The following is a 12,703-nucleotide window of genomic DNA, read 5'->3' on the forward strand; positions in this document are numbered from 1 at the left end:
TCTTCTGTCTACACAACTTTTTACTACTCCTGCATTGGTTGATCCACACAATGGCCATTTGAAGGACAGTAGTTAAAGTCATCAATAGAGCTTTGAAGCATTTAATCACATTTCTGGTGCTTCCATCATCCAAAGATCTCAGATGTTTTCACGAGTGTTAACTAAATCAGTCATCCCTGTGAGGGAAGTGAGCAACAAGAATCATAAGAGTTGTAAGGTCAAAAGGGATCATCATGAGCACTGGACTGAACTGCTGCATAATAATGGAAAAAATCACCTAGTTATTCTTGTCACATGCCTAAAACTCCCAAATGGGCAAGAATGAAAACACACGCACACACATACGCATGTTTTTTCCTGCAGGATGACAGTGATGTCATCACATCACTCTGTGTCCCGCAGCCCCTCAGCCACCCAGCCTCCTCCCCTCATCCCTTCCTGGTGCTGAGGGCCCCAGCCTCCCTAATGCTGGGGTAGGTGGCAGCCACGTAGCTTCCCTACTGCTCCAGGGGGGCTGGGTGGTATCCCCAGTCTCCCTGGAGCTCCAGGGGCTGGGTGGGGGGGGGGGGGGGTAGGGAGTCGGGGAGTCCACCCTCTCAGCCGAAGGCATAGCCAGGCCTCAACCCCTCTCCGTGGCAGCCGGGGGAGAGGCAAAGAGGCGGGGGGGGGGGGAGAGGGTGGTGGATTTGGCCTCTGTGGGGGAAGGGAAGAACTGGGGTGGCCTTGGACCCTCCCCAGAAGCTGGGAGGGAAGGGGGGAGGAAGAGCTGGGGCCAGGGTGGCCTTGGCCCTGGGCCCTTCTTGGTGGCCAGGGGGGAGAGCCGGGCCTAGCGCCGCTTCGACCCATCCGTCGCCCCCCTCCCCTCAGTGGCTGGAGGGAGTGAGCAGGGCCACCCTCAGCTGGCTCAATCCCTTGGCAGCTGGCAGGAGGGAGAGGTGGGGCTGGCCTGGCCTTGGGGAGTCCCAGCAGCTGGGGGGAAGAGAGCCAGGGCTGCCACACCTTGGCCTGGCCCTCCCTGGTGGCTGGGGGAGGGGTGGGGGAAATCCGAGGTTTCCTGCCCGGCAGAGGAGGGTTTGTGAGCATAGCAACCAGGGACACTGTCCGTGCGTGTGTGCGTGCGTGTGTGTGTGTGTGGGTGTGTTACACAAGCGGTTGGTGCAGCTGAGGCTAGGGAGGCAGGCCTCCAGCCCCATGTACAGCCCTACCCCTTCTGTTGAGAACTCTCCTCCCCTGGGAGTGTGCTGAGCACTCCCCAGCCTCCCTGGAGCACCAGGGAGGGGAGGAGGTGGCACAGCTTGCTGAGCGCTCCCCAGCCTCCCCAAAGCACTGGGGAGAGGTAGAGAGGGAAGGGGAGCGTGTGCACAGTGCAATTTCTGGAGCACTAGGGGAGGGGAGGAGGTGGTTCCAGCCTCCCTGGCCAGGAGCACCAGGAGGGCAGGCGCTGGGGGCAGCAACACTTTGCCTCCAGAATGCCTATAGTAGGCACACTGGGGGTGGAGTGTGGGCGTATCCAGGCTGGTGGTTTGGGATGGCAGAGCCTTCCCTTGCCTAAGTCAGTGTGTGTGTGTAAAATGTAAAAGCCTCTTACCCACTAAAATATAGTATGTTCTCAAGAGGAATCTAGCTGCTCTTAAATTGTGTAATGTTGTATGCAGTCAAGGAGAAGGAGTGAAAAATATGTCTAATTCAAATTGCAGGGGACTTTTATCAAGAAAAATGGAATTATCTGACCTAGTATTTGTCCAGAAACTAACATTTATTACGTCTACTTTTAGCGTAATGGATTCTTTACTAATAGCATGTGATCAGACTGTCTAGGTTTTAGCTCAAAAGATGGCTCCTGCAGTAGGATAGGCCCTTTCTTACGCTCTTGAGCAACACAGAGTCAAGTGATACTTACTGAATTCTCACCACTATTTCATGCATCATCTTGATGTTCTTGGAAATTCTTCTATTCCTCCACTAGGCTGGCTTGATGCTGCTTTGCTCTGAGATGTGACCATGGCACAAATGTAATGCCTAGTGTTTTCAGAAGGGCTACGTCTACATTTGCAAGATTTTGCACAAAAGCGATTGCTTTTGCGCAAAAACTTGCCGCGAGTTCTTGCACAAGAACACTGACTTTCTAATGTAAGAAATCAGTGCTTCTTGGGCAAGAACTATGACGCTTCCGCTCAGGAATAAGCCCTCTTGCGCAAGTGTTCTTGCATAAGAGGCCAGTGTAGACAGGCAACATGAATTTCTTGCACAAGAAAGCCCAATGGCTAAAATGGAGAGAGCGTCTACACTGGCATGGATGCTTTTGCGCAAAAGCACATCTCTTGTGCAAAAGCACATGCCAGTGTAGACACTGTCTTGCGCAAATACTTCAATGCAAAAACTCTTGCGTTAAAAGTATTTGTGCAAAATCTTGCCAATGTAGACATAGCCAAGGAGCCTTCTACCAGTGTTAGCTGCATGAAGAGTAATTTGACCATTTAGGAATATTAGCTTAAATACAATAGTCACCCCCACTTTTCCAGTGATGATTCATGGTAGGTGCAAGTTAACTCTGTCATCAGCAGTGGCTGCCCATTCTTTTCCTGATTTATACATAAAAGACAACACTTTCTGTATAAGAAGCAGATTTTCAAAATTGATCCTTACCCAACCGTTCCTGTTGGGCTGGTCAACCAATCCATGTTGGGGAGCTGCTAGATATTGAGCAGTGTTTCCTCTAAAGTGCGTGGCAGCACAACTTTGCAGGTGATTAGTCAGTTGGGTCCACGCAAGGTTCTGCTGCACAGCTTAGAGGGAGCATGTTGAGCATGTTGAGCACTATTGAAAATCTATCCCTAAAGCTCTTAAAGGAATTCAGCTGTCTTCTTTGAAGACCCAATCTGATTGATCCACCCTTGCAAGTAGTCCCACTGCCACTGGAATAAAGTGTTCTCACCTCAGAAAATTATCCCTTTCTCCCTTCAACTTGTCTGCTATCCCTCACACTTGTTCACCTTCTATGCTGTAATGCTTCTATGCTCTTCTGGAAGTGAGAGGTTGGAGCTAATGGTAAGTAGTGTTTAGTGTTTAGTTGTGTTGTGATTGGATTAAGGACCCATTGGCCTAAGCATTGCGTACCCACAACAGTAAGATCCCTGCATATAGAAGATGAGACAACTAACTGACTGGGGAGCATTTTGAAACTGCTCCTGGTTTTATTTTTCTAAAATGTGCTCTTGTGTTAATAACTGTACTTAAGTATTCTAAATAGTGTAGTGAGGCTACTGTAAAATTAGCTGAGGTGTTTAGATGTTAAGTTCCATTTCCTCTACTGCGAGGAATGACTTATTGACACTCAATACTGTGTATTACAGTGTTTTCCTTCGCAGAAGGAAATCTTTCTTGGGCTATGTGCAGGCAGTTGATAAAAGGTTTCGGTAGATAACTGAGCAGTTCCATTGAGAATATTCTGACTCAACTGATGCACTAATTGAACCTGGAGTAGGGGGACTTTCCAAAGCTACTGCATGCTGGGTTTCGTCAGAAATCTCCCACACTTGCTGAAGTGCAGCCTGCTATGTCGGGCATTTTGTTGCTGGAAAGACTTAAACTAATTTTCTGCTCTGAATGCTGCAGGAGAATACGGGTGGTCAGCTCCCACTTCTTGTTTGTGCCCCTTGTGGCCCTCTGTTCTTTCCCCTTGTCCTTCGCTGCTGCTGCCACAAACTTCTCCTAGATCTGGGGTCTAAATCATGGAACCATTCAATGATATTGAGAGGGTGGTGATGGTGTATGCTCCACTGCACTGAGCATTCCAAAGGAAATATGAGGCATTCTGTACGGAGACTCTGCAGTATCATCTGTGACACCTCATAGCTATAGAATTGATATTGCCCTTTGAAGCAGGAAGACAACTTTTAGGTACCTCTGAGCCCCTGGCTTGCTATTGCTGGCCTTAGACCTATGCCAGCCCTGTAGCTTGCTCGCATGAGATCACATTTCTGAACACTGGATTTGCAAAACAGACTCTAGGAATATTCTATTCATGGCTTTATCAGTCGCTTTCCACCATCCATTTGACTCTGACACTTTGGGTTGCCATTTGCCAACTGAAACTAAACATGGCTCCTTCTCTTTCCTCTCATCAGGCTCAATTCCTTTTTTCTCCATTGACACCAGCATCCACTTTTCTCCATTGACACCAGTTATAACTCCCCAAGCATCTGGGCCAGTTCTCATTGTCTGCACCACACAATATTCTAAATCTGATTCTCCCTTTCTGGTGTAATAGCAAAAGTTGGGTCTGTCATTATGCTTTGGTTCCCTTCCTCCTTGATTACTGAAACAGCCTTCTTTGTGGTATTCAGCCCTTTCTTCCCAGGCTAACAAAAGGCAGCTGCTGAATTATCATCACCTATTGCTCCTCCCACACAACACCCTCCTTCAGAGTCTTGGCAGATCTGACCTTGTCTGTCATATCCAAATTAAATGTCTGAGCCTCACCACCCCCTACTTTCGTTCTCCCTCTTCTTCATTGTGGATGTAATAACCTCCCAGTTCCCGTCTGAAAGAAACTGTTCCCTGAAATCCCTAATTAAGACCTCTCTGTATTATTGGGGAGCCGAAACCAGGCCAGAAAAAAAGTTTTAAAAGACAAAACAATTCATCATCATTCCTTCAGTGCATTTTGGCTCTTATTCCTGCTTTACACTGTATGCTGTCGAAGGCAGAGGCGGTCTTTATATTTGTGGCTTTGTTTATACTTTCACAGTTTAAAGTGCAGTCGCGGTAGCGCTTTAAAGTCAAAATGTGGCCACGGCACAAGTGCTGGGGATGCTCTGTGTAAACCACCTTTATGAGGGGAGTAGCTAACAGCACTGGGAGTGTGGCTCCTAACACGATAGCCTGGTTCACACTGGCTCTTAACAGCGCTGTAGTTTCTGAATCTGGGTACGGCTACACTGTGTGTTTTTTTTCCAGAAGAGGTATGCAAATAGCGCTCGCATTTGCATACTTTCTTCTGTGTTTTTTTCCTGAAGAGGCTTTTCCGCAATTTGTCCCCATCTATATGGGAACAAATGTCAGGAAAAAAAAACCCTCTTTCGAAAACCCCCTTATTCCTCATAAAACAAGGTTTACAGGGGCTTTTGAAAGAGGGTTTTTTTTTTCTGCCATTTGGCCCCATGTAGATGGGGCAAATGGCGGAAAAGCCTCTTCCAGAAAAAAAATGGAAGAAGGGATGCAAATGTGAGCACAGTGTAGTTGTACCCTCAGGTATGAAAACACACACACACACACACACACACACACACACACACACACACACTCACTCAGTGTAGCAAGTTACAGTGCTGTAACATGCCAGTGTAGACGTGGCCTTCATCTTTTGAATCTCAAAGTACATTTCTGATGCTCTACAAACAGTTACCAATAAATGTCTCCTGTAACATGTCAGCAGTATTGATACAAAACCACTTTATTTTAAGGTTAATTATAAATACTCTTTATTAATAATAATAATAATAATAATTAATGATACAACAGCACTGTAATTTGTAAATGGAAAGGTTTATCCTCTAATTCTACGGGTTTTTTCTTTGGGTTTTTTCTTTCATTATACTTTGGGAGAGATCTTTCAGCTTCTCTAGAAAATGTTTCAACTTAATATGGTTGTCTGCCGTCGCTGGACAGAGTACCTGTAAGAGAGATGTCACATCAGGGATGTCAGTACAATTGCTGAGATACTTACTTTATGGTGGCGGTTTTAGCTGCTAACTGGTAACAAGACTGAGTACTTTTTCTTGTGGTAAGACCTGCTTTGAGAAGGTTTTTCTCACATACAGCCAAATGTGGCTTGAATGATGCAAAATGATGTAAAATTATGAAATGTCATGAGAACTCAGCAGGATTTCTTGTCTCATATATGACTTGGTGAAACATGTCATGCAAGCAGCCAGTCAGCAGAAAAACAATTGGTTGAGCTTTGTGTGTGAGAATCCCTTAAAAGTAAAAAACAATGAATGTACTTTTCAAATGTATCATCTTTGAAAGCATAGGACCAAATTATTTCTAGTAGGGTAGTGCCTCAATCACAGTCATGGACCCCATTTTGCTATGAGCTGTATATAGGGTTGGGGGGGGGGGCTGTTCTCATCCTTGCTTCCTGCAGTCTCTCTCTCTCCTGGGGTATGTCTAGACTACGTGGCTCTGTCGAGGGAGCCATGTAAACTAGTTTACCCAACATAGTCAATGAAGCGGGGATTTAAATAATCCCTGCTTCATTAAAATAAAAATGGCTGCCGTGCTTTGCCGACAATCAGCTGATCCTGCACAGTGCAGCAGTCTAGACATGGATCGGTTGACAAGGGAAGGCTTTGTTGACCGCTCCCTTATGCCTCGTGAAACGAGGTTTACAGGAGCGGTCGACAAAGGCTTCCCTTGTCAACCGATCCGCATCTAGACTGCTGCGCTGTGCCGGATCAGCTGATTGTCGGCACAGCGCCGTGGCCATTCTTATTTTAATGAAGCAGGGATTATTTAAATCCCCGCTTCATTGACTATGTCGGGTAAACTAGTTTGCATGGCTCCGTCAATGGAGCCATGTAGTCTAGACATACCCCTGGTGAGTGGTGTAGGAGCTTGCCTTGCATAACATGCACAGCTGGGAATTGGGGTATGACTACACTGGGGGGAAGGAAGGGGTTCGAAGAAGGTATGCAGATTGCACTTGCATTTGCATATCTTCCAGGGTTTTATCCAAAAGAGAATTTTCTGATATTTGGCCTGTCTACACATAAAACGTGTTCAGGGGGCTTCTGAAAGAGAGTTTTTTTCTAACATTTGGCCCCATGTAGGCAGGCCAAATATGGGAAAATCCTCTTCCGGGGAAAAAAGGGAATAAGATATGTAAATGCTAGTGCAATTTGCATTCCTTCTTCAGAAAACCCCCCACAGTGTAGCTGTACCCTCGGGGTGCAGAGTGGCTCAGTGTGTAAGGTGTTTTCCAAGAATCTCCTGTCACAAACTACACTTTGTGCATACCTGGGACAAAAAGGCTGGCTCTGGCGCAAGGATGTTACTCACCTTGACCTTAATTAGCTTGTGTAAATTCAAGTAAATGCCTCTCAAGCATTTTATACAGGTGATGTTTTTAATAACTGTTGCAGCTTGACATAAAATATCAATGTTTTCCTTTTCCTGAAAGAAAGAAAGAAAAGTGTATTCCTTTTATTAAAACTCCTATGGGAAGATAAAACATAACTGCACAATGACAGCAGAGACTTTATCATAGCAGATTAACACTGGGAAGATGCAGTCCTTGTCTGATTCTAAGTGAGATGGGGGAAGAAAACTGCACCCTGAACTAAAACTCTGAGATCTGAAAAAAGTTTCAGTTGCTTTCTGCCTTGGTTCTTGCTCACGCTATGTGGGTATATATAAGTACCTAAAAATTCTAATTTCAGCTAGAGTCAAGAAGGAAGTGCCCACCTGGGAGGGTGGGGGGGGGGGGGGGTGGAAAACAGTTCTTAACACTCCATGCTGAATAACATGCCTCAGATACACCTGGTTAGATATTTGTCTTTCTCTAATGTTGAAGTGGAAGACCTGATCCAGAGGTTCATGCATTTTGTCAAATCTAAGTGGAAAATAAGCCAGGAGCATGTTCCGGGTTCAATTGATGCATAGTAGTGATCTGATTATGACACTGAGAATTGAGGATCCAAGGGAAAAATAAGCAGTATGTGGACAGTATGTACTCTTTCACCTCCCTCAGTTTTCCCATCTGTTAAATGGTTCCAATACTGCTCAACTCAGAGGGAAGGTTTTTGAACAGTCAGGGTATGTCTACACTACAAAGTTAATTCGAACTAACAGACGTTAGTTCGAATTAACTTTGATAGGCGCTACACTAGTGCTCCGCTAGTTCGAACTTAATTCGAACTAGCGGAGCGCTTAGTTCGAACTAGGTAAACCTCATTCCACGAGGACTAAGCCTAGTTTGAACTTACTAGTTCGAATTAAGGGGTGTGTAGCCCCTTAATTCGAACTAGTGGGAGGCTAGCCTTCCCCAGGTTTCCCTGGTGGCCACTCTGGCCAACACCAGGGAAACATGTATGCCCCTCTCCCAGCCCCGGAGCCCTTAAAGGGGCACGGGCTGGCTATGGTGCCCGTGCCAGGTGCAAGCCTGCCAGCACCCAGCCAGCAGACCCTGCACCTGGCACGGCTCGAGCCAGCCACCCGATGCCCCCCAGCTCTCCGCCTCTTCCCGGGACCAGGCTGGCGGCTCTCGGGAGCCTGCCCAGGACCGCAAGAGGCGGGCACCTGCCTGGTCTAGTGCAGACATCATGGACCTTGTCCACGACCTCCACACTAGGCACAGGAAAGTGGCCGTCTAGGGCAGGAGAGCTGCCAGCCTGGCCACCCAGGAGCAGGTTTGCATGAAAATCAAGGTGGTCCACTGAGACCCCCGACCCTGAGCCCTGAGGTTAGAATGGCCGTACTGGGTCAGACCAAAGGTCCATCTACTCTTGTAGCCTGTCTACCGACAGCAGCCAACCCTACGTACGCTGGAGGGGATGGACCAAAGACAGTGACCAAGCCATTTGTCTTGTGCCATCCCTCTCTAGCCTTCCACAAACTTCGGGCAGGGACACCACTCCTACCCCCTGGCTAAGACCACTCCATGGACCCAACCTCCATGAATTGATCTAACTTCTCTTTAAACTCTGTTATAGTTCTAGCCTTCACAGCCTAGAGGGGTAAGTGGAAGGAGGTGAGGGAGGAATGGGGTACGAGCCCCCAATGGGGAGGACTGGGCTGGCTCTGTGGGCTGCTTGGGGTGGAAGTTCTCCTGCAGCTCCCCGATTGTCCCCTCCCCCCGGATGGCAGCCTGCAGCAAGTGCAGCCGGGCTGATGGCCGAGTGCTGTGATGTGCCGAGTGTGGGCACTCAGGGCACTCCAAGCCAGGACTGCTTTGCAAGCGGGGCACCCCTGAGACTTGTCTGTCTGGGGTGGTGGTCGGGTCCCTTTAAGCACAGCCCTCGGCTAGCCTGAGACAGCAGCTCCACGCTCTAAGTCCTACTCTGATGCCCTGCCGGCACTGCTTCCGGCCAGCCTTAACCTCTGTTCAGGGTCCACTCAATGTGGACATTCTAGTTCGAATTAGCAAAACGCTAATTCGAACTAGTTTTTAGGTCTAGATGCGCTAATTCGAATGATCTTAGTTCGAATTAACTAATTCGAACTAAGTTAGTTCGAATTAGCGCTGTAGTGTAGACATACCCCCGGTTAGTAGACCTTCAGTGCTTTGAATAGGAAAAGTGTGTTAATTATAAGATGGGGGAGGGGGAAGAGTGAAGACAGTTTAGAAGTAATCCAAGCATCAGCAGCTATTAGAATCAATTTGACTTTTCTAAACAATTTTAGATGCTCTGCTCTTCCCAGAGCTGAAAACTGATAGACGCTAGCTGCATTTGAATAGATTCAGACAAAGCTAGAACCACCTTAAAATAGATGATTTACACAACAAGGGTAAGAATGCAACATCTTTAACCAGATCCTGAACATTTCACTTGCTACCCTGGTCTGTAAGGATGTCCTGTGATCTCCCCTTTCCATAGGCCAGAAAAAACTTAGTCCTTGATGCCAAAGCTTACATGTTAGTATACCCTTTGTCTATTACTTACCAGGCTCAGAGGTGTACAGTTTTTGACTTGAGGCTGGGATAATTTCACTAAATGTGTAGATGCTGTAAACTAGATTAGAAAGAAAAGAATGTTAGTTTGTTAGATCATCCTCAATAAATATCACTATGAGAAAAACAACATCGATAAACTCCATAGCAAGGGAGCGAATGGTTTTTTCCCACTGAACACTCATTTCACCATCCCACTTGTTTTTCAGTGATCTTCCCACATGACATAGTTGATGTTCAGTGCTGCTGATGGATCTTGAAACCTTCACAAGATCTCTTAGAAAACTCTGAATGTCAAAAGTGAAGCCTCTGGACACACACATAGCCTGGGTGAAATTTCTGCCTCTCTGTCGCCTGCCTGCCTTTTTACAAACAGGCTGGAAGGGTGCAATCTACATTCCGTCTCTCTTCCCCATTCCCTATACGAACTGCAGCCTTCAGGAAAACAGCAGGTTGCATGGCAGCTTCTCTGCAGCCCTATTCTGGTGTGCCTAGCATCCAGCGACTCATTCTCAACTTTCCCTTTTGGGCCAGTCCATCTGGAGGTAGTTTAGAGCCTAGGTCTGTGAGGCACAAGGTGCACCGTACCTGGCTTTTCACTTTCTTCCCCTAGAAGTGCAAGAGGAGCTCAGTGGTGTGGAGGGAGCAGATAGGGACATGAGCATGCCTTGCAGCAGCAGTAAAGACCATCGTCGTTCTGTGAACACAAGCAGTGCAGAGCCAGAAATATTTTGGATTAGGCAGCAGGTTTCAGAGGGAGGCGGCTGAGACTTTATCTGCTATTAAATCGTTATGTGCTCACTAAACAAGCTTCTTCCGGATAAGCGGGTCCAGAAATAGTGCTATCAAATGTGATAGTATGTGTCTATGAGACACACAGGCAGCTCCAAGAAAAGGAAGTTTCAGGCTTCTTTTAGTTGTATTGTGTGCAGTGGTGAAAGTAACTTAAAATCTCTTATTGGTACTGTCCTATTGCAACCTGGGTCTCAGCTCTTTAAATAGCACCTTGCTGGCTTTTGCCGCAGCTCAACCAGCTTTTGCCAGAGCTGCGCATTAGGGTGCACCCACTTACTTTCACTTCTGATTGTGTATTTTCTTATGATGGCAAAGCTCTTAGGAGAAAAATGTAAATCCTTTCTGTTACTGTAGTCCCAGAAATCCTGCCAGTACCACAGTGCTGTGGGATAGTTCTTCACTGAAAGTAGCTGAACAAAACCCTCACAGCCTTTCTTATCAGAAATAGTTTCTGCTAAATTCCAAAACCCTCCAGGAGCCAACTTCATGGAAGTGTTTTGCCTGAAGAAGACCTCTGTAAGCTTCTGCCCTTTTTATCTGAATAGAGGCCTTGGCTCTAACTCACGAGTGTTCCAGTTTTCTCTCTAGTAGAATGACAGACAGAATTGTTCAGCATCAGTACGTTCAGGTGTATTTTTGTCCAGTTCCCCGGCTCAGAGAGGAAACTCTTAAAAACTCTTCAGTTTCATAGCATGATTATTGCTACACAAATTGCCTACCCCTCCTTGAACAGGGTTTCTTGGTGAACATTATAACAACCATATACTATGCCTGCTTTAAAATGATGTATTTTTTTCTTACCATTGTGTTCGTAAAAATATTTGCCACGTTCATCTCACCACAGGGGACCTTTATCAAGGCAAAAACAAAGAGAAGAGACATCAGGCTAGACAAGCGGATAACCCACAAGTTGTCTTGGCTTAACCTGAGGTTATCTGCTCTCCTCAAAGAGCCACTGGATGATGATTTCAGTCTAGTTTGCATAACAAAAATGTTTGCATGCCACTGACTGCTCAGCTCTTATCTTTACTTCAGCACTTACAGAACTTTAATTGTCATCTATCCCTTCCATCGAACAGTGAAAGTACGACTCCTGAGAAGTCACATACCTTCTGCTTTGTAATGTTGTCCAACATCTTGATGATCTCTTTTAAATAGGTTTTCCAGCAGATTCTTCCCAAGACCACATGATTGTTGACGGCTAGCAAGCAGACGCAAGTTAGAAGGATTGAAAACCTTACATCCATGTCTGATTATATATTGTACAAATATCTAGCAATTGTGAATGAAGAGGATTTATTTACAATACCTTGCTGTGTGATTCTGGAAAAAGTGTCACTACTTATAGATGTGAACTTGCTGAAGCTGCTGGAAAAACTGAAAATTTAAATGATTGCTCTGCATTACTGTTCATGAGCATATATCTGCTTCCAGGATATAGATAAAAGGGAAAAATGAGACTTTGTTTCTAATCTTACAATAGAGTTATCTTAGGAAATTTCCGCCCTGCTGATAACTACTGATAGGAGTTACTTCATGTTATTTGTATGGCAGATGTGCTGTATTGAAAGACACATGATTGGTGCTAATTGTCCAAATGTTGCCTCAATAACTCCCTGATTCAAATAGCCCCCAGTTGTGCCCCTCAAATAGCCCTGGTATCTGGTTGCTCAAATTTAGCAGCCAGACAATTTGTCCCCATGCTCCACACTGGGGAAACTTTTCACCCTTAGCCACACAAATATCGTGGCACATGAAGCAGGGTGCGAGGATGATGGGAATATTTACCTCATTTAGGCCTAACCTGCCATAAAGGCAGTGCTGGTGCATTTCTAATGTGTGAAAGGTGCATTCTATGGTCATTCTGCACCTGCTCGGCCTGCTGTTGAAGCACTGCTTACTACTGCCCAGGTTTCCCTTGTAAGGCTCCATGAGCCATGAGAATAAAGGGGTATGCTGGATCACTGTCAACATCCCCCATTGGTCTCTTCTCATCTGGAAAGAAAAGCCCTGGTTGCAGTTATCTGAACAGACCAGCGTTCCTGAAGATGCAGACACTTTCTTGGATCATTCTGCACTGATGTCAATGAAACACCCGTGGTGAGCCACAAGCACTTGAGAAGTATATCTTTCTATTGATGTACTCCATTGAAAGATGGTCCAGGGCCAGAATAGCCCTGCCGTAGTTAGGGAATCCCATTGCTGCAAAGCCAGCACCTGTGGTCACGTAGCTAG

General features: G+C 46.2%; 1 protein-coding gene across 1 annotated transcript; it reads right to left on the reverse strand.

Annotated features, from left to right (window-relative positions):
* Positions 1-5,561: 5,561 nt before the first annotated feature.
* IL4 (interleukin 4) lies at positions 5,562-11,715 on the reverse strand. The gene is made up of 3 exons (XM_075900730.1): positions 11,578-11,715; positions 7,063-7,176; positions 5,562-5,675 (listed from the first exon to the last, which is right to left on the reverse strand). Exons 1-3 carry the CDS (start codon positions 11,713-11,715, stop codon positions 5,562-5,564), a joined length of 366 nt encoding a protein of 121 aa, XP_075756845.1.
* Positions 11,716-12,703: the final 988 nt, after the last annotated feature.

Source organism: Pelodiscus sinensis, chromosome 17 (assembly GCF_049634645.1).
Source record: "Pelodiscus sinensis isolate JC-2024 chromosome 17, ASM4963464v1, whole genome shotgun sequence".
NCBI classification, from domain to species: Eukaryota; Metazoa; Chordata; order Testudines; family Trionychidae; genus Pelodiscus; species Pelodiscus sinensis.